General features: G+C 49.6%; 1 protein-coding gene across 1 annotated transcript in view; it reads left to right on the top strand.

Moving 5' to 3' along the window:
• The window catches only part of Cda (cytidine deaminase), a 29784-nt gene extending 18988 nt beyond the window's left edge, over positions 1–10796 (top strand). The window contains exons 3-4 of the mRNA NM_028176.1: positions 5760–5817; positions 10324–10796. Of these exons, the coding sequence (NP_082452.1) occupies positions 5760–5817; positions 10324–10440 (175 nt within the window). The 3' untranslated portion in view covers positions 10441–10796. The remainder of the gene's footprint in view (positions 1–5759; positions 5818–10323) is intronic.
• Positions 10797–21628: the final 10832 nt, after the last annotated feature.

Here is a 21628-nt window from a genome sequence, read left to right as displayed (position 1 = left end):
TCTGAAACCACCTGGGCTAATAATTGGTATTCTTCGTTCTCAGCTGCTGAAAGGCTTCCCCAGTCTCCCGAGTGAGTGGCTCCCATCCCTCTCCTTTTCCCTGTCTTTCTGGTCTGCCTCAGACTCCACCCTCAGGGTTGGCCCACAGAGCAGGTAAACTCAGGAGGACTGGCACAGCAGGGACGTTTCTGTCTCAGTAACACCAATTTCGACACAAATCCCTGGAGGTACAAAAGAAAGATGTCACACAGAAACTCAACAGCCAGAGGACCTGAGAGTCATTGGGCACGGACTCCCTTGCCACCACCCCACTTTTACAGACAAACAAAACCAACCAACCAAACAAACAAACCCTTGAGGCCTGAGAAGTTAAGGAACTTTCCTGGAAGTTGGCTGTAGATAAAACTGGAACGAAACTCTGATCCCAGAATCATAGTCCAGGGTACAGTCCTCTGTGCCACTCGGTGCCAGGAGGCAGACTCTGTTGCCTGCTCTTTTTAAGTGGGCGCAGAACGAGCTGTTGAGCTTTGCTAACTCCAGATAAAGGTGCCAAAACCAGGGTTCAAAAGCAAGCTGGCTCAGTGACTCGGTGACAGTCATGTAAGAACTGACTATGGCTCAAGTTAACCCAACTCCAGTTAGGGTCTGACTAAACTAGATTTCTAGTCAGTGCTCTCTAGTACCTCAGATGTAATGGCTCAGGCTCCCGTGGGCTTCCTCCCACTGGAGTGTGGTGGGGTCTTGTTGGCACTGGACCCAGACTGTATAGCTCCTAGGCCAAAGCCCGTGTGAATGGACTCTTTACTAGTTTAGATCCCCAGAAATTTTGTGCTTTTGTGGTAAGTTGCATTTGCGTACCCCCTTTTTTTATTGGCTGGGCGAGAAGTAATCTTGGCAAGTTACTGGTTAAAGAAATTGACACAGGACACAGTGAACCCAGCCAGCAGAGCCGGCTAACCAAGCATTGGTCTTAAGCAGCGTGGGACACAAACCCTAGAAGATCATTTCTTCCTGTGAATGGAGTTGCAGCCTGGTAGAGCAGCAAAGGTTTACAATAGTCTGTGCACCAGAAAGGGATCTTGTGGCTTTTCCAAGACCCTGCGTTTTGCCTCCATCTGGCCCCGAGGGGGTCCTGAGGGTCATGTTGCAGTGACTGGAGCCAGGTGTGCCCTTGGGAAGCAAGGCTTCGGTTCCAGGCTTTCTCTGGAGCCCAGGGCTGTCCTGGTTCCCGTAGGTTTTCAGAGGATAAATGAGGCTGAGCTGGGAACATTTTGAGCAGGATGTGAACTGCACGTACGAAGAAATGGGGAGAAATAACTCAATTGCAGAGCTGCTCCAAGAAAGCCATGGTGTTCTGGGGAAGGAGAGGTCGGTGCCATAGCCTGCCGGCTCCGTTAGCATTTGCCCAATGGAAGGCTCTTTTCTTTTGCCCATCGCCTGCCTTTAAACATGACCCATTGGGTCTTGCTGCAATCATCAGACTTCCTTACACAAACACCTGCAGTTTCTAGCACCCAACTGGCCTACTCTGGATCTTTAGCCCATCACCGAATCCCCCAGCCAGCAATGCAGTCATTATCACACTAATGAATTATTAAAGAAAGCTTGGATTTAGAGGAGGAAGGCCAGCCAGCTCTTTTTGGCACAGACCAGGGCCGAGCAGCCCAGTTCCCTCTCTGGGATCACAAAGGATGGGGTGCTGTGGATGTTGGCAGAGCCAGGTGAGATCCTGAGGTCCTACTGGACTCTGTTCTCAGAGTCAGTAGGTTTCTAGCTCACCAAGCTATGACCTCAGTATGCAGCCAAGGTTTGCACAAACCACACAAAACCCTTGATCTCCAGGGATAAAAGGTATCCTGGGGAGGAGAATCAGGAAAGCATGGGAGAGATGTCTAGATGCAGCCAACTTGTCTGATGGTTATTGATCATTCTTGCCAGATATGTTAACTGACAGATAAAAGCCCTAGCTCCCAGGTCACTGGGGACTGCCCTACTGTCCACCTAAGATGCTTAGAAACCTCTAAGCCTAGCTATTTTATTTTATTTTATTTTATTTTATTTTATTTTATTTTATTTTATTTTTTGACTAGGTCTCACATAAGCCAGGCTGGCCTAGAACTTACTTTGCAAGCAAGGCTGTGACCATGAAACTCTGATCTTCCTGCCTTCACCACTTGAATGCTGGGACGGCAAGTCTGTGCCATCATACCCTCTTTGGGCTCTGTGGTCAAGTACTCTATCCATCCAGCTACAATCCCAGCCCTCAGCCTGGCTTTCTAAGCTGGAAAATTCACGAGAGGGAGTGGGCCGGCCACGTGAATTGACTTCTGAGAACTCCCTAGCACACAGTGTGTCACCAAGGAGAACCACAGTTGTGACATTATTGTTCTTACTTGGCAAGCCATAAGAAAAGCAAAGGCAGAGTTTGTGGGTTCTGAGTTCAAATCCCGACCGGGCCCCCGATTGGCTCTGTGACCCTGAGTAAGTTGCTTCTTCCACGATCTTTAACACGCAGTAAAAGCTTGCACACAGGTTCATGTCTTCTAGGATGTTAGGAGATTAAATGAGCTGATTGGCTGGCTCCTCTGCAGAGCCTCGGCTGAACATTTGGGACTGCAGCGCAGAATGAAGTGAGCTATTTAGCACAGTTTAGAACTTTGGGTGGTTGAAACTAAGGCTGAATCCAGCTTCCTTGTAGGACGCAGGATTGGTCCTCCGGTGACTTCTGACTTGAGCCACCATATCCAAGAAGGGAAATGACAGGGGCAGATCACATAGGGTCTCACCGGCTGTGGAAGGGAGGCAGAGTTCCCTGGGTAACACTTCTTGGAGGTCTCTGTTGCTCCTTTTCCATACCTGCCTGGCTGAGAGCAGGCCCTGGATCAATACAAGTAGAAAGAAATGAAACATAAGACAGGCTAAGCTTTGTAACACCAGTCACCCAGAGACTGCACAGTTTACTTGACTCATAGAGTGAGTGCCCTGCAGAGTGGCCCCCATTCCCTCAGGTTCCCATGGGGTTTCTTCTGAAGCAGGAAGCCTTCTCAGGGAAAATCCCACTTTTTCCTGGAGCAAAACCAGTTTTTGATTTGCCAGGCACAATAGAGCATGCCTTTAATCCCAGCACTCAGGAGCCAAAGGCAGGTGGATCTCTGTGTGCTTAAGGCCAGCCTGATCTACATAGTGAGTTCCAGGACAGCCAAGGCTACACAGAGAAACCCTGTCTTGAAGGGGGGTGGAGTAAAACAGAAACATTCTTTTGTTTGTTTGTTTGTTTCTTTTGAGACAGGGTTTCTCTGTTTAGCCCTGGCTGTCTTGGAAATCACTCTGTAGACCAGGCTGGCCTCGAACTCAGAAATCTGCCTGCCTCTGCCTTCCAAGTGCTGGGATTAAAGGTGTGTGCCACTACTGCCCAGCCAGAAACATTCTTTGATTGGACCTTCGGATACAAGTCAATTATCATGGAATCCAAAAAACAGCCCCTGGCCTCTCTGTCCCATCATTAACTGCCTCCACTTGGTCCGTTGCTGGCTAGTTAGTTTGGCTCTTTAGTCTATAAAGACGTGACCATGGTGAATTTGTGTGTCTTGTTCATTATAGCACCCCTAGCACCCGTGGCAGTTCCTAGTGCCAGGCATGGAGTAAGTACTCAATAAATATTAGTCATCTGAAATGAGCCAGCCTCTGCAGAATGCTTTTCAGGGAGCTCAGCACGCTAGGCACACAGTACACGGCACAACAGCTGCTGTTGGCGCGTGGCAATATTAATTATAGACGGCATAGAGCACACTGCATGAAATAAAATAGTATGCAGTAAAGTATTAAAATATGGAAGAGGCCACACATGGAAGGTGTGCGGAAATTAGCCCCGGCAATAACAATATAGCACTCGGAGGCTTATAAAACCCCTGGGGTTGGGACTTAGCTCAGCTGGAAGAATGCCTACCTAGCCTGCATAAAGCCCTGGCTTCCATCCCCAGCACTGCATAAAACCAGGCCTGGCGGTGCGTGCCTGTAATACAGGAACTCAGGAGACAGAAGCCGGAGGCTCATGAGGTCAAGGTTATCCACGGCTATGTGGCAAGCTGGAGGCCAGCCTGGGCTACATGAGACTTTGTCTCAAAAATAAAGTTTTACATCCTTGGGACATGCTATGTCATTTTGTTGAAATCCTTCCAAGTAGATGACAGTATCAGTGTGACCCACGTGTGACAGACAAAGGAAGGATCCTGGGTGACTTAAGATGACTCAGAGCCACACAGTGAGCCAAACAGGAAGTTGGCCCAAATCCCATGCTCTTTTCCAGCCGTCCCCAAGCTGTGGGCCCAGAAGGGTAGGGATTGTGGCCACCAAGGCCCCACAGCCAAATCTTCACTCTCTGGACATCATCCCTGTCCTCTGTCTGAGCCAGACAATGGCACAAAGGTGCCTGAATTCTTGAAGGCAACCTGGCTGGAAGCGTGTGTCTTGCTTCCTGTTTCCCTCGGATGCCAGCAGCCCATCCTTCTCTTTGATACATATACGTGGTATTCTTCTATCCCAGAGCCTTTCGGAGCCTGTCTTCTTTTTTCGTCCATCCCCCTTTCTTCCTTTTTACCAACATTTGTTTTTGTTTTTCGAGACAGGGTTTCTCTGTATAGCCCTGGCTGTCCTGGAACTCACTTTGTAGACCAGGCTGTCCTGGAACTCAGAAATCCGCCTGCCTCTGCCTCCTGAGTGCTGGGATTAAAGGCGTGCGCCACCACCGCCCGGCTCCAACATTTTTATTTTTTATTTATTTTTTTTAAGATTTATTTATTTATTTATTTATTATATGTAAGTACACTATAGCTGTCTTCAGACACTCCAGAAGAGGGAGTCAGATCTTGTTACGGATGGTTGTGAGCCACCATGTGGTTGCTGGGATTTGAACTCTGGACCTTCGGAAGAGCAGTCGGGTGCTCTTATCCATTGAGCCATCTCTCCAGCCCCCCAACATTTTTATATACATGGTGTGTGTATGTGTGTGTGTTGTCTGTGTGTGTGTTGTCTGTGTGTGTGTCCATGGAGGACAGAAGGCTTCAGCTCTTCTAAAGCCAGAGTTACAGGTGTTTGTAAGCCACCGTACAGGTGCTCAGTTCTCCTGGAAGAGCAGAAAGTGCTCTTAATCACAGAGCCATCTCTCTACCCACCCACCATAGCCATTCTGTTATTTATCTCACCAAATCTATGACCTTGAAAATGAAACGGCTATCCTGATTCCCTGCTTGTTAAATGTCTGGTCTAGTAGTTTTTCACTAAATGGGAATGCATGACTCTATTCTTCTTGTGGCGACCAGCTGGTGTCACCTTCTGTGCGAGACATTGTCTCACTCCTGTGGCCGGCTTACTACTCTTTTATCATGTGTTCTTTTGGCATTTTATTTAATAAATCATCTAGCTTTGTGTCATGCCTCCTGGGTCCAGCCATCCTACAAAAGACAAGCTCTCCTTCATCCCTGTCTCCTGGAGCGTGGTGACAGACAAGCTAAAGGCCCCTTAAACATTTATGAGCTCACTGATGAGGTAGCTTTACCGCCGTGGCTTTGATTTCGGAAGTGTGGCCAGCCGCCAAGCCAAGCAGTCTTCCCAGCCTCCAGGACACATGATTCTGGGACTCAAGGACTGTCTGATGGAATGTGACCTGATTTGTAACAGGACAGGGACTTAGTTTGTGAATTTCAGCCGTCGGCCAAGAGCCTTGTGGCAGACCGCTCTCAGTTGAATCTTTGTCTCCCCAGTGACTTGCAAGAAGAGTTCATCTCTCCCTGTGGAGCCTGCCGACAAGTCATGAGAGAGGTAAGTGCCTGGTCTCTTCCTGGAAAGCATCCCTGAGGTCTCTTAGGGGTCACACCAGACTGCCAGTGTGGACAGTTACTGTCTGGGCTCTATACTCTGCTGGCTGACTCCCAGGACCTTCCTGGGTTCATGTGAGTCACTGGAAACAAGTCCTTCTTTCGGCATACACAAGGCTTCTGTTGTTGATGCCAGGCACTGAGTGAGCTAGCTCTGGGGACAGCGAAGCCAGACTTGCCCTCACTGAGCTTCAAGAAGCTGTGGGAAAATCCAGGAAGAGAATTCAGGGGACAGCGGGGCAGCAGGGGCCTGAGAATGATAAACCCCAGCCCACGGGCCAATCCCAGCAAGTCTCTTGATTGTAGATAAGTCTGATGGGGCCACAGCTACTCCCAGTCTCTGCTGGGTGGACAGTAACCACTCCTGCCTTGTGGTAGCAGGGCTGAGCAGTTACAGGAAGACCACACAACCTGGAAAACCTGAAATACTTCCTATTTGGGCCTTTGCCAGCTGCTGTTCTAGGTGGCTCTCTTTTTGAAGGTGACATTCTAGTAGAACTATAACTCATGAAAAGAGTTTCACACTGGCCTAGATGGTTACTGTGTGAACGGCGGAAGGGCAAAGGGCGGTGGGTAGGCGAGCAGTGAGATTATAGGATCACAGGCAGAAGCTGGGCCTGGGTCACATGGCCATGCCACCCAGAGAACACAGAGCATGTTTATTCCCGAGTAAAGGTGAACTGAGGTATGCCCTTAGAAATGACGAAGATGACTAGTCTTGTGTACTGCGTATTTTACTACTGTTTTCGGAGAGTGGAGAAAAGCCAGGCATGGTGGCAAACCCCTGTAATCACAGAACTCCGGAGTTGGTGGGAGATTTCCTACAAGTTTGAGGCCAGCCTGGGCTCTGTAGCAAGTTCCAGGACAGCTGAAGCTATACAGGGAGATCCTGTCTCAAAACAAACAAAAGCAACAAAGTTGAAAAATGAGAGAGAGACAGAGAGACAGAGAGAGACAGAAAGAGATAGAGAGAGACAGAGACAGAGAGACAGAGAGAGAGACAGAGATTATAAAGGGGAAGCCAAGCAAGATATGAAGCAAGTGTTATTACTTATTTCTTATTTTTAATTGTGAATGTGCACACACATGAGCATGCAAGCGGGTGCCCGCAGTGCCAGTGTGGAGGTCAGAGTACATGTTTTTTTTTTTGTTTGTTTGTTTGTTTTTTTTGAGAGTCCATCATCTTCTCCTGCTGTGTTGGCTTCAGGGATCCAACTCAGATGACCAGGCTTGGCAGCAAGCACCCTTCCCGGCTGAGCCGTCTTGCTGGCTCTGGCAAACTTTATAACGTGTACCAACTCGAGGCTTTGTTAAGTGTAAAGATGAAAGGGTGGGCTGGCTGGCTGATTTTGCTCTCCTGGGATGGGTGGAATCCAGGGCCCGGGGTGTGCTAGGCTGTACACTGAGCAACATCCTGGCCTTGACCATGGGGTTTCTTTCAGGCCCAGTGGAGGGTGTTTTGTTTTTGTTTTGCAGGAGTGAAGTTGTTTTTGTTGGCTTGTTTGTTTTCCCAGACAGGGTTTCTCTATGTATCCCTGACTATCCTGGAACTCACCCTGTAGACCAGGCTGGACTTGAACTTAGAGATCTAACTGTCTGTCCCACACCCAGCCCAGTGGGAGCTTTTGGTGTCAACACGTGCATTAGGAGGATGTCAGGAGGAAGATGCCAAAGAAGTTCATGGCCCCTGTAGTCTCCCAAAATAAAAGCCACATGCCAGGGACGGCCCTTGAGCTGCAGCTTGCTCTGAGAACACTTGGAATCTGGCAGCTCCACCAGCCCCACACGAGCCCAGGAGAGAGTCAGCCACCATCATTCCTATCTCCAGAAGCATCAAAGGAAACTGAGCAGCCCCTGAGGACGGGAGACCAGTGGCAGCCAAGGCTGTCTCCAGACTCCCTCGTTGCCTATGTGTCCTGTATGCATACCCTGAACCAAGTGTGCCGGGAAGTGGGGGTAGGGGCTTTGCCACAAGGCGGCTTCATGCTGCCTGGTCTGTGAGCATTCTCGCTTTTGGAACTGGTGTTGCCAGACAGGGCAGCTTGGCTTGTTCGTCTGTTTTCTGCTTACCAGCTCTGCAGTTCACAGAACCCATTTCCCAAGGCAAGATGGAAAAGCCATCTCAGAGACATTTAATTCACACAGTGAATTTTACTTCAGCGAGGGGCAGAGCAGGGGTGGCACCATAGCTGTCAGCATGGTGACGGTGCCTAAAGAAGCCACCAGCAAGTACCAAGTCTCTGGCTCCCAGGGCCCCAACTTGATCCACTTGCTTATGGCCATTTTTTGGCAAACAGAGTAGATGCTGGCAAAGGAATGGGAGCAAATGAAAAATCTGCAGGGGAGAAGGAAGCATAAAACCAAATGTGAACAGTGAGCTCTGAGGCCTGGGAGCCAGGGACCTGGCATCTAAACTCGCCCGCACCAAGCTCACCCCCTCGCCCTCAGGCACAGCTTGCTAAACATGAAAATTCACCACCCTTGAAACCTTAATTCTGAAAAATCCCAAAGATTGATAGTGTCTGGTAACCGTGTCTGAGAGTGATTCAGACAGACACGTGGAAGAACAGGAGGCGTGGACCAGCCTCGGCTGGCAGCCCACACATCAGTCACGATGCCACGGCCTCTGAGAACTGGGCTCCGACTAGGCACCAGGGTCTGTGAATCTCACCATGCCTGCCAGGAAGAAGTCGGGTCTGTTGACTTCCTCTCTGTCACCGACTTAACTCCCCACCTACCCACCTCGCTGGTGGATAGGAAAGGGCTCCTATCACTAAAACACGTGGTGGGTGAAGACAGAGAGCCCCAGAGGACCCAGATAGGGCATGGGAGAAAGTTCTGGAGACATGCTCATCTCTGCTGATGTATTAGTTAGTTACCTTCCCACTGCTGTGATGAGACACCATGACCAAAGCAGTTGAAGTTTACTTGGGGCTAATGGTTCCAGAAGGTTGGGGTCCATAATGCAGGGACGGCAGATGAGAGACATGCTGGCTGGAGCTGGAAGCTGGAAGCTCACATCTGGAAACTCCCTCACATCTGGAACAGTGAGCAGGAAACAGAGAGAGTGCTGGAAACCATGGATTTTGAAACCTCGGAGCCTGCTTCCAGCGGCTCTTCCTCCAGCACACCCATATTCCCCAACCCTCCCCAAACAGGTTGGCCAACTGGGGACCAAGAATTCCATTGCTTTCAAACCACCACAGCTGATTGATAGCACTAAGTCTGTTTCTCCAATAGTGAAAGGAATGTAATGACAGCCACCACCTCCAGGGGGCGATAATGCTATAATGTCAACATAGTGTGTTGAGTGTCCTGAAAGAGACAAAAATTCCTTCTTGGAGGTACAAAGGGGAACCTGTAGAGGGCAGCGGGTGTTGGCTGTCATTTGCCATTGCAGAAGGAAGCTTAGCTCTGGGGCATAGACTTTGAAAAAAGATTTAATTTTTAATTATGTCTGTGCCAAGATGTGCATTTTAAACACAGTTGCCCACGAAGGCCAGAGCATCAGATCTTCGTGGAGCTGGAGTTAGAGGAAATCGTGGGCTTCCCAGTGTAGGGGTTGGAGATAAACTCGGCTCCTCTGCAAGAATTCTGAGTGCTCTTAACTGCCGAGCCATCTCTTAACTGCCGAGCCATCTCTGCAGCCCAAGGCACAGATATTTCAACCGGTGCTAGGAAGCGATTTCAGTGGTTAAACTCTTGCATATTTAACCCTCGAGGACCAGAGTTTGCATCCCTAGAAACCCAGGTGATCTGGGCAGATGCCTGCAATTCCAGACTTGGAAGGCGGAGACAGGGGATCCCCACAGCAAAGTGGCTGGCTGGACTAGTGATATGGCCGAGCTCTGGGTTTGATAGAGAGACGCTGCCTCTGTGAATAAGGCAGAGGAGCCATGAAGGATGATTCGGGACCCAACCCTTGGGCTTCCACATGCATGTTTACCCATATGCGCCCCCCCTCACATGCATACAAACACGTGTATACCACACATACATGAAAACAGAGAGAAGGGTTTTTTGTTTTTGTTTTTTTGTTTTTTTCGAGACAGGGTTTCTCTGTGTAGCCTTGGTTGTCCTGGAACTCACTTTGTAGACCAGGCTGGCCTCGAACTCAGAGATCCGCCTGCCTCTGCCTCCCAAGTGCTGGAATTAAAGGCGTGCACCACCACGCCTGGCAAAGGTATTATTTTTACAAAGCTCCTGGGAGCATCCTCCAAGGGGATGCTCGTGGCCCATTGACAACAGGCCATGCACGGTGATGTTGGCCAATGCTTTTCCACTGAGCTCTCCCCCAGGCTCTGTGAGCCAGGTACAACTATTGTTACTCCCATTTGACAGGTAATGGAAACTAAGGCACAAAGAAAATAGTAGAGTCACATTCGAACCCGTACCTTCCATCTCCCTCAGTCCCACGGCCTCCCTCACACAACTTTGCCCTCTCTTCCAGTTTGGCACCGACTGGGCCGTGTACATGACCAAGCCGGATGGCACATTCGTAGTCAGGACGGTCCAGGAGCTGCTGCCGGCCTCGTTTGGACCTGAAGACCTGCAGAAGATTCAGTGAAGGTTGAAGAATAGAATGTCTGCTGAATGTGCAAGCCCTACCTAAGGAACGGCTCTTGGAAGACTTCATAATGATGCTGTCTCTGGCTGGGCCTTGGGGACACTTGCCACATGGGTCCCAAATGGCTGGGCAAGGGTGACCTTGATTCACACACCACAGCCTCCCCTTGAGTGATGGAAGGTGCCACTCACCTAGGCCAAAGCCCACATCCTCTTGGGGACTCAGAGCACTCCTCTCCTTCCACTCCCAAAGACACGGGTATTCCAGACCCGGTCTGCCTCCCTACCAGCCTTCTTAGGCTCTGTCGTGTGACTTTTCAGATTATAAATGCCACAGCACGTGCTGTTTGAGAAGAACGTGTTTTTGTTCTTAGTCTGTGTATACAGTTCTCAGGGGTGGTTTGTCTCACGGGGCAGGCAGTCTTAGTTGCTTTCTTCTGGCAGAGGATGTGGGAGCTTCCCAGGTTGCCTCTCTAAGTGGCGTCTGAGAGCCGAAGCTCCTTGCCTCTGCGTTCTTGGACCGGAGGCCCTTAGGCAGGGTTTGATTACAAGAGCCCATTCACTATAGCTTGGACATGGGATGTGCCTCCAAGGTCCACGGACTGGACCGAGTGGGAGGAAGCTAGGTCACTGGGGATGTGTCCCTGAAGGATATGGAGGCTTCCAGGCTGTACCTCCTCTTCATCACTTCCCAGCTATGAGGTGAGCTGGTCGTGACCACACACTCACACAGAGATGTGCGCTTAGACCGCCAGAGAGGCTCAAAGTTAATGGTGCCTCAGACCAGACCCTCCAAGACCACGAGCCCAGGTAAACCTTTCCTCTTGAGCTGGTTCTCACGGGTCTTTGTTACAGGACAGAAAGCTGACTGGCACACCATTGCTAGAGAGTAGTTTGGGCCCAGTAGAGACCTGAGTCCTGGCACCACCCCCTGCCACAGTGTAATGGGAAGGAAGTGTGGGCAAGGTAGACAAGATTGCCCTCAGGACCTGCTCAGTGTCGCATGCTTTTGTGTTGTTGGTTGTAGGTGCTCAGTGGTCTGGGAGCTGGCTGCCACCTCTGTTTTTAGATGATGGGCAGAGTAGCCAGCTGTGGGCTTTCAGCCATGGCTGAGCTTAGCATAGACTCGGGATCCCAATGGGCCATGGTGAGAAACACCTCTGATCCCAGCACTTAGGAAGCAGAGGCAGGCAGATCTCTGTGAGTTTGAGGCCAGCTGGGTTTACATAGGAAGTTTCAAGCCAGCCAAGGTGACATACCGAGGCCCTGTCTCAACAGAAGGCGTCCCACAGTGACCTCACAGTGACCTGGACGCTGTGCACTCTGCTGAGGTTTTTGACGTCTGCAAGCTCGCTGCGGTCTCCCTTAGCAAACCTGAGAGTGGTTTGGCTTTCCCTTTATCAATAAATACAGCAAAGATGAGGCAGGTTAAATCGATAGCCCAAGGTCAAAGAGCCAGCAGGCGGCAGAGTCAGATGTGAGTGGACGCAGTCTGATGCTGAGTGCTTTTCTGAGGGTCCTTCCCCTGTCAAATGTGCTGGATGCTGCAGAGAAAATAATGCAGAAGAAATAGAGTCTGTTCTTGAGGAATGCTCAGTAGGAGAGAGACAGGGAGGGAGGGAGAGAGGGAGGGAGGAAGGGGGAGAGGGAGGGAGGAGAAGAAAGATTTGGTGCACAGGCAAGCACACTGACCAGGGAGGGACTAGCTGTTTTATGCATTGATAAGCACATACGTGCGCATATGCACATGTGCAGAGAGAGAGAGAGAGAGAGAAGAACAAACCTATCCCAACGAGGCTGTGAGACGAAGACTTCCATGCTGCCTGTGGTTAAAAACATTGAGGCTGGAGATCAGGAGAGCACTTAACCTGGCCTGTGCCCTAGGTTTCTTCTGTAAAACAGAACAAAACACAAAACAGCTCACTCGGGAGCCTCAAGGACTCTTCAGCATGGTCCCAAAGGGAGGGGAGAAGTTTGAAAAGAGGAACCTGAAGGAAAATAAGCAGAAATGTTAACATCTGCTAAAGCCCTGCTTACTGGGAATACAAAGGATTGACTTGTTTTGTTTTGTTTTTTTTACATCTTTGTGTCTTTAACTCTTAATTATTAAATCAACAAAAGCTATATATCCTGAGACGAGTTAACTGTGCCACCAGACAGAAGAACAGGTAAGGCCTAGTTTAGCCAGGAACCCCAACAATTCTCATAATTGAGAACAGCAGGCATTTAAATCTACTCCTGACCAGGTTCCTATCCTGGAACACATGACCTCAGCACCCCACTAAGAGGACCATGACAACTAGTCACATAGCATAGACACACAGAGTCCTCCATGCTAATGAGGGATCTAGATGGGCCCTGAGGGTTTAGCCAATAAACTTCCCCACTGTGAATAAACAGTTTGGACAAGCAAGTGTTGTCTCCTTCATCAAGGACTGCCGTGTGTGTGTGTGTGTGTGTGTGTGTGTGTGTGTGTGTGTGTGTGTGTGTTGCGGGGGGGGGGTGGGGGGAAGGGCAGGGTGTCTCAGCACTCCTGTGCTCACCCTGAGCTAAGCTGGATTCCCCCTATCCCAGGGTCATCAGATCCCCCATCCCTCTTCCCAACTCCTTGTGGTCCTCAGTGGAGTCTGGATACACGAGAGGACTTGAGCCCAGTTCTCAACTCTTTGAGGTTCCCAGAGGCATCTGGGTGCACAGAAGTTTGAGAACCACAGCCTCCGTCGCAGCCCATGCCGTTTCTGACCCAGAGGAACATAGGCTGGGGTCGCTAGCTTCAGCTGTGTCTTGCCTCCCCCGAGCAGCATGTTGGTATCCCACAAGCCCTGCACCACAGAAACGTAGCCTATCGCTGCTGCATTTCACCCCCCTGAGCTGCGTCTCAGCGGCCTTCCAACACTGTAAAATGCAGAGTCACAAAATACAGTTTAGCATAATGTTTCAAAGTCTGTACTTTCTGGTCTTTGGGAAAAATAATTTTTAAAAAGATTTATTTATTATTATTATTCATTAGCACACTGTAGCTGTCTTCAGATGCACCAGAAGAGGGCGCCAGATCTCATTATGGGTGATTGTGAGCCACCATGTGGTTGCTAGGATTTGAACTCAGAACCTTCGGAAGAACAGTCAGTGCTCTTAACCCCTGAGCCATCTCACCAGACCTGGGGGGAAAATAATTAACTAAGTGATGGTGGTGCACACTTTTGATCCCAGCACTCAGGAGGCAGAGGCAGGCGGATTTGTGAGTTCGAGGCCAGTCTGGTCTACAGAGTGAGTTCCAGGACAGCCCGGGTTACACAGAGAAACCCTGTCTCAAACAAACAAACAACCGCAAACAAACAAAACAAAAAACAAAAACAAAGAAATCAAAGCTCAAGCTCGGGACAAGGCAGTTCATGAAAGCAGGCAGAGGCAGACATTACTCAACAGTAGCTTCTAGAAATTAGCTGAGCAGTATCCCCTAGGAAGCACTGTAGTTATTGGCCCAAGAGAAGCTGTGCTGTTAAAACCAAAGCATTTGACTTGGCAGCCGGGCTATGCAGGACACAGGCTGGCGTTTCCAGAGCCCCACATGCTGTCGTTCAGGGCGTCTGTGTCATCAGAACCCTAAGGCTCAGACCCAGATTCTGATGGAAATAAATAGAAGCACGGGAGCCTCCTCGGCTCCTGCCAGCTGCCGCCGCTGCCTCCTTCAGTCCCCTGATGCTCAAGGATTTCCCCTGAGCACAAACAAGGTCACAACTACAACGACAGACGTTAGCGCTCTGACATTAGAGGTACACAGTGCCTGAGTCTCAGACGAAAGCCACTGTTCATGTTCAAAACAGTAGCTGGGCATAGCTGTGTAGGCCTGGAATCTCAGCTACTTGGAGATTAAGGTAGGAGGAATGTGAGTTCAAGGCCAGTCTGGGTTACTTTTGATTGAAAGCCAGCCTGGGCAATTTAGCAAGCCCCTGTCTAAAAAGGAAAGGTTGTTGGGGCTAAAGACTCAGCGGTTAAGAGCATTTAGCATTTACTGCTCATGGAGAGGACCGGGGTTCAGTTCCCAGCACCTACATTAGATGGCTCACAATTGCCTCTAACCCCGATTCAAGGGATCCTACCCTCTTTCCTGGCCTTCACAGGCATCTACACACAAGTGACGCACATAATGTCACACAGGAACACACATATGTTCAGAAATCAAAGTAAATACATAAGAAGTAATGAGGCAGGTGGAACTCTGTGAGTTGGAGGCCAGCCTGGTCTACAAAGTGAGTTCCAGGACAGCCAGGGCCACACGGTGAAACCCTGTCTCAAAAACAATAAATAGTGGCACAAATAAATGGTAGCACATGCCTTTAATCCCAGGACTCAGGATGTAGAGGGAGGACACAGTATGTTGCCCACAGAGAGATCCTACAGATCAAGTTCCAGGACAGCCACAGGTCTGTTACATGGAGAAATCCTGTCTCAAAAAAAAAAAAAAAAAAAAATTTGGGGAGGACATAACCCATTGACAGAGGTCGCACTTTGCGTGTGTGAGAGTTCAAAACTCTGTAAGTATCAGCTCCCTACAACTCCATGAAAAGCACTCTTCGATGTAGAGGCTCGGGACAGCAGGCATATATTGTCTCCGTTTCTCTGGACCAGCATCCTCGGCTCTCTTGAAAGGCTTCAGAGAAGGCGAGATCCTGGGCTACCATCTCATCTGAGAAGTTGAGAGGTCCCGGTCTTCTGCAAAGGTGATGTGCACAGCTGATGACAGGAGTTGGCTCCTCACGAGCTGCTGTTGGGACCGGGTTCGTTGCTCTCATGGGCCAGTCCAGAGCATGGCAGCTGGGTTATCTCAGAGTAAGCAAGAGAGAGGAGCTGAACGGCACAGACAGCAGAATCTCTCTGTGGGCAGCATACTGTGTACTTCCAAGCCACTGTGACAGGAACGCCTGGTCACAACCTAAAGGAGAAAGGATGTGTTGGCTCCTGATCTCAGAGGTTGAGCACTCTGTGCCAAGGAGGACCTAGTGAAGGTGAGCTTATCGCCTTGTAGTGGTCGGGAAGCAGAGACAGGCTAAGATCCTCCTCCTTGGCTGGCTTCCTCCTTCCCGCCAAGCCCAAGGTGTCACTCAAGTTCAAGGTGAGTCTTCTCTCCTCCTTCATCCGAGGGGAGCTTCACCTGTCTCCGAGGTGCTTCTAAACCCAGTCGAGTTGGCAAGTGAAGATTAATCACACATCCAACCACGTTCCCACGTTCTGTTCTAGATGCATGTCCCTGAGGTGGAGTCCCTGCCTTTTGTGCTCACACGGGGCCATAAATACCAGGGCCTGGGCATTCTAAAAATACAGGTGTTGAGATGGATGTGGGCAAGGAAAAGGAAGGGAGACAAGAATAGAACATCAATAGTAGGAGGGTCAGAAGAAGCAAGCATGGCAGGCCCTGTGCGGGAGTCGGACCTGACTCCCAAGGACACCTTCAGGTCCAAGGGAGGGAGGCTGGGGCATGGCCACCTTTGCACCTGAAACAGCGTCCTCTTCTAAATCAAGAATTCCAGGGACAGGGGTGTGGCTTGTCAGTAGAAAGATTACCTACCTGATGGTTTGTGTATGCTTAGCCCAGGGAGTGGCACTATTTGGAGGTGTGGCCTTGTTAGAGTAGGTGTGTCACTGTGTGGGTGGGCTTTAAGATCCTCACCCTAGATGTCTGGAAGCCAGTCTTCCACTAGCAGCCTTCGGATGAAGTTATTGAATTCTCAGCTCTACATGTACTGTGCCTGCCTGGATGCTGTCTTGACAATAATGGACTGAATCTCTGAACCTGTAAGCCAGCCCCAATTACACGTTGGCCTTGTAAGAGTTGCCTTGGCCATGGTGTCTGTTCAGAGCAGTAAAACCCTAACTAAGACATCCTATGAGCACCAGCTGTGGATTCCATCATCAGAGCCACAGAGAGCAGCTGTGGCAATGCCTGTATTCTTGGCACTGGAGAGGTAGAAGCTGGAGGATCAGATGTTCAAAGTCACCCTCCAGTAAGTATGCAATATGAGGTCTGCATGGGCTACTTGAAACTCTGTTTCGAGAAAATAAAATGGGGTTGAGGCAAAGCATCAGAGATGTAGGGGGAAATGGATAATTAGCACAAAAGTACAATGTCACCACCTCTGGGCTGGAGGCCCAGCTTGGGGAGACTTGGGACAAGAGATGGATGCCACTTCATCATGCTTTAGCAGAGAAAAGCTACTCAAGGCTTACATTCCCAGAAGACTTTCAGACAAGGACTGGGGACCCAGAAGGCTTTGTGTTAGGTGCTGGGGAAGCTAGGTTCAAACACTACAGCCCCCCTTCTTAAAGAACTCACCTGCTACAGGGGGAGAGAAGAAGAGATTCTGGTCCACTCTAGAAAAAGCCAGGGAAGGCTTCCTGTGCCTCCAGTATGAATGGAGACTTTGTAGAGTTAGATCAGACCATTGGGATGAGTGATGTGACTGGGGCCATGGCAAGTGACCCCTGTATTGTTGGACCCTAAAGGGAAAGACAGAGGACAGAGACACACTGAGATGGATAGTGAAGAATGTTCTGTGCCCAGCCAAGGAGCTTGGACATTGTCCTAAGACCACTAAACTGGGACCAAGAGCCTCTGTGTGTCTGTGTGACTTTGCAGTAGGTAGCACAGTTGTGTTTACTCTGTGAGTTGTCACTACAGAGCAGCAGAAACCGAACAGCACAAACCACACATGGCTTGACCCAATGTCTCCACCTGACGTCTCCCTGTGTCACTGCCCGTCATGTTTCTGTCCCTCTTGGCCCAGGCACGACAGTGACAGTGATGCTTCCTATCTCTGTCCCCATGAAAATGGCACTCTCTGTCCCCTGTGTTCTGATGGTAACCCAGTCAAGGGGTCTGGCCTCAGCCTTGCTCTGTCAGGAGTGGTAGCAGCCAGCCCCACCCCTAGACACCCCAATTCTGCTGGCGTTCACAGATAGCATTCCTGAAATGGGCTGTGGTTAGAGGACATTGCTTCTTTGGGAAAAATGTGTCCATCTCCGCCAGGAGGAGACAGAGCAGTGAGCTGATGAGCCGGTGCCAAGGGATGCTAGCCAGAAAGGACAGGACGAATGCACTCAGAGGCTCTTTTCTCACTCTCGCCCTTTCCAGTTACATCAGCATCAGCTTTTCTCCTCACGTCCTATGGGAGAAGGTTAAACGACGCTTCTAAGGACGATTATATACTTTACCAAAAGTCTGATGTCTTGTGTGCATGGAGGGAGAGGACTGTGCAGAGACAGAGATGCCCACAGCAGGAAGGTAGAGCGGGCATGGGTCCCGTGGCCTCCCCAGCACCCCTCTGTCTTTTCATTTCTGCTTCCGAGCAGATCAAAGCTTATCCAGGACATGGCTGCTGTTTCATGTGCTCTGGATGAAAGGCTCTCCCGTATAGAATATTAAGCTTGCAGGGTTCGTGACGTGGGACTCTCAGCAGAAGGCCATATCCCACGTCCCCACTTTGACCTTCATGAGTACCAATGCCAAGCTGGGAGACAGTGTAGGGGGACTATCTGCCCGCTGAGACAGCTGGTGTCACAGAGAGGTTTCTCTCATAGGACAGATGGGGCTGGGGAGATAGCTTGCTGAGTAAAGTATTTGCTGCACGGGCACGAGGCCTTGAGTTCAAATCCCCAACGCCCACATAAAGCTGGGGGCAACGGTGAATGTCTGTAACCCCAGCATTGGGGTGATGGGATAGGGACAGTCCGTAAGCCGAGCATTGGGAGTGACAAAGTAGGGACAATCTGTAAGCCCAGCATTGGAGTGACTGGGTAGGGACAGGCAGATCCCCAGATCTCACTGGTCAGTCACTCCGGGCAAATGGGTATGCTTCAGTTCAGTGAGGAACCATGTCTCAAAAATAGACAAACGAGTAAGTAAATAAATGCAGGCGGGAACAGAGGAAGACGGGTGATGTTGCCCTCTGGTCTCTATGTGCACGTATGTGCATACGGGGACACATACCTCCTCATAAATTAAAAAAGGAAAAAACAGAAGAGAAGGGGTGGGAAGGGATGGAAAGAAAGGCATCTCCTAGACCCCTGTCAGAGACAGGTGAGAGCACAGAGGCCCTCCGTCCCTGCCAGAAGCTTCTGTGTGCAGACATCACTTGCCTGCCCTTTCTATAAGATGCCTGCCCAGGAATCGGGCTTCATGCTGTGCTCGGCTCAGACCTGTCAGAAGCAACTAAGGCTTTTCTACAGAAAAAGACGTGGACACATCCAATTTACAGCAGCAGGTTAATTAACCTGGAGATTCCATTTCCAGCGGGCTGGTTATGTATCACAGTCTAGCGAGACTGCCTGCGATTTAGGAGAACAAATCCCGAGGCTTATAGCAAACTCGCTCCTGCGCTCCAGATTCCGCTCAGTGCCCTCATCACAAGCCTCACCGCTGAAGGATTATGTTACAGGAGATTAGAGAGCACATCCTGCCGGGTGTGGGGCTTAGCGGGTAGACGCTAACCTATCACAGATGAAACCTTGGATTCCATCTCCAGCGCTGTGTACCGAGACTGGGTGTGGCAGAGCATACATAATCCTATAATCCCGGCACTGGGGAGGTGGAGGGGGTAGGAGGAGCTAGAGGTCCAAGTTCATCCTCAGCTACCGAACGAGTTTCAGATTGGCTTGGGCTACGTGAGACCCTATCTCAGAATACTCACCACAAAATGTTCATTGAAATATTATACTCAGGATAAGCAGTGGTGGTGTGTGCTTTTAATCCCAAACGGGCAGGCAAATCTTTGTGAGTTTGAGGCCAGCCAGTTTACAAAGATGGTTTGGGACAGCCAGGGCTATATAGAGAAGCCCTGCCCACCCACCCCACCCACCCCCAAAAAAAAAGAAAGGAAGGAAGATTGTATTCAGGGGTCTGGGATTCTGTGGTAAAGCGTGTTGTGGGGCAGGACAGAAAATTGCACTGTGCATCTCCAGGTGTACAGTGAGTGAAATGAATTTTCGATGTTGTCGAGACAGGGTTTCTCTATGTCGTCCTGGTAGCCCAGGAACTCGCTCTGTAGATCAGGCTGGCCTCGAACTCAGAGAACCACCTGCCTCTGCCTCCTGAGTGCTGGGATTAAAGGTGTGCGCCACCACTGCCCTGTTGCAGTAAATCTCCAACCCAAATAAGCCTGCGCAATGAAAACACAACTCAATTAATATGTACAAGCTGTGTGCCTAGATTGGGCAGATCTACCGCTACTATATTCCCCAGCTATGAGATCCCTTATAGCTTATTGCGGTTTCTACAGGCCAAGTGCTTTTTGCTCCATTTTCCTTCCACCTCCTCCTCTCGTTCTCTCCAAAACTTTTCAGCTCCACCTTCCCTTCCCCTGTTCAATCATCAGCTCTAGCCTTTATTTTACAAGTTAGTATGGGAGAAGGGTCATGTGAAGTCACGTGAGTATGTGATTCACTCCTCATCCCAGGCCGCCCCTCTCTGGGAAGCAGAATTAGCATCAAAATACAAACAAAACGAGGGCAATCCACAACGCTGCCTGGTGAGTAAAATGAATTTTTTATCACGTAAACATATAGATCATGAATGAGGTCACGAGCATCCAGAAGTCCCTTCACATTCCTCTGGTAGCTGCCTACCCAAGGGACCTCAGGGCCATGACCCTTAACACTAGAGATCTGTCTCACTCACTTGCCTTCGTACAGTATGTAAATGGGAGAACATCTATCCTTTTATTCTTGCCTTAACTCCTTACAGTGTTTATAAAATGCAGGTGTAGCTCTGTGGGTTGAAGGCCATTCTGCTCTACATAGCAAGTTTTGAAAAAGTTAAAATAATAGATCATGGTCACTGCTGTATTTGGCAGCTGTCTCTTTTTACACCCCAAGAATGATTTACTTTGCAATAAACTCTATCTTCTATTGGACACACATACATACACACACACACACACACACACACAAATGGAGCAGAAGATAAGAGACTTTAGGAGAAAATATAAAATGGCTATTTGCTGACAATTGTTGAAGCTGGATTGAAGTAGAAACTTAAGGGTTCTTTGGAAAGTCAGTTGTGTTGGATGCTGTTTCACTGGGGCAAACAAATGAAGAAACATTTGCTGAAGTGGACACAGGTGAAGGCTAAGAAAGACTTGTGAGGGAACATTTTCCCCCGAAGCAGACACAGATAAAAGGATGTTCTGCTAAAGCAAACATGTGAAAGTGCACGTGACGAAGGACTCGTTGCTAACAACACACATGTATTGGTCCGCCTTACATCGCAGAGTTGAGCTCCTTTGTCGGAACTCCACAGAGAGAAATGCACCAAAACACTTCTGATGGTGTGCTGCAGTTTCTCCTTCTTCTTCAATTAAGATTTACTTATTTATTTTATATATTCATCATTGCTCTCTTCAGACACACCAGAAGAGGGCATCAGACTCCACTGCAGATGGTTGTGAGCCACCATGTGGTTGCTGGAAATTGAACTCGGGACCTCTGGAAGAGCACTCAGTGCTCTTAACCACTGAGCCATCTCTCTGGCCCATGCTGCAGTTTCTTGCAGCTTCCTGGGACTCAGGATGATTGGCGGAGTGATGTCAGCTGAGACAGACACATGTGCTGAGACAAGACACGTGGCAGTGGCAGGCATGTAATGTTTGGAGGGAATATAAATAGGACTTCACATACAAGGACAAAGGCGGAGCTAGCTTATAAAGCTAGCTGTGCAATGCTTGGTGGTCTCTGAGTCTTCCCATCTCTGAGAGAGGCACAGATGAGAACTTCTGGTGTCCCCTCCTATCCCTCCTGCTGACTAGTGCCAAGGCTGAGGCCTGGCTGTCTCTGCTAGGTAGTGCCACCGTTGCTGATTCATGTTTGCTATCCTGACTCTACTGAACTGGACTGTGCTATATCTGTGAAGTGTTTGCGAGTGGATCAAGCTGCCACTGTCTCCTGTGAACTGAACTGCCGATTTCCAGACAACACAGATGGAGTTGCTCCAAAGAACCTTTCTAAACAGGTCCACTTCCTTTCTTTCCCACTACCTTGTTAATAGCGTTCTCACGCCCGGCCAGGAAGAACACAACAGACCAGAATCTTCTGCGGCAAAACTTTATTGCTTACATCTTCAGGAGCTAGGAGCGCAAACCCCCAGCCCCAAAAGCGAAAGCCCCTTCTTACATCTTTAGGAGCCAGAGCTCCGGCGCGCC

The sequence above is a fragment of the Mus musculus genome, chromosome 4 (assembly GCF_000001635.26).
Source record: "Mus musculus strain C57BL/6J chromosome 4, GRCm38.p6 C57BL/6J".
NCBI classification, from domain to species: domain Eukaryota; kingdom Metazoa; phylum Chordata; class Mammalia; order Rodentia; family Muridae; genus Mus; species Mus musculus.
The sequence above is the reverse complement of the archived record's forward strand: the minus strand, read 5'-3'. Positions and strand labels throughout refer to the sequence as shown.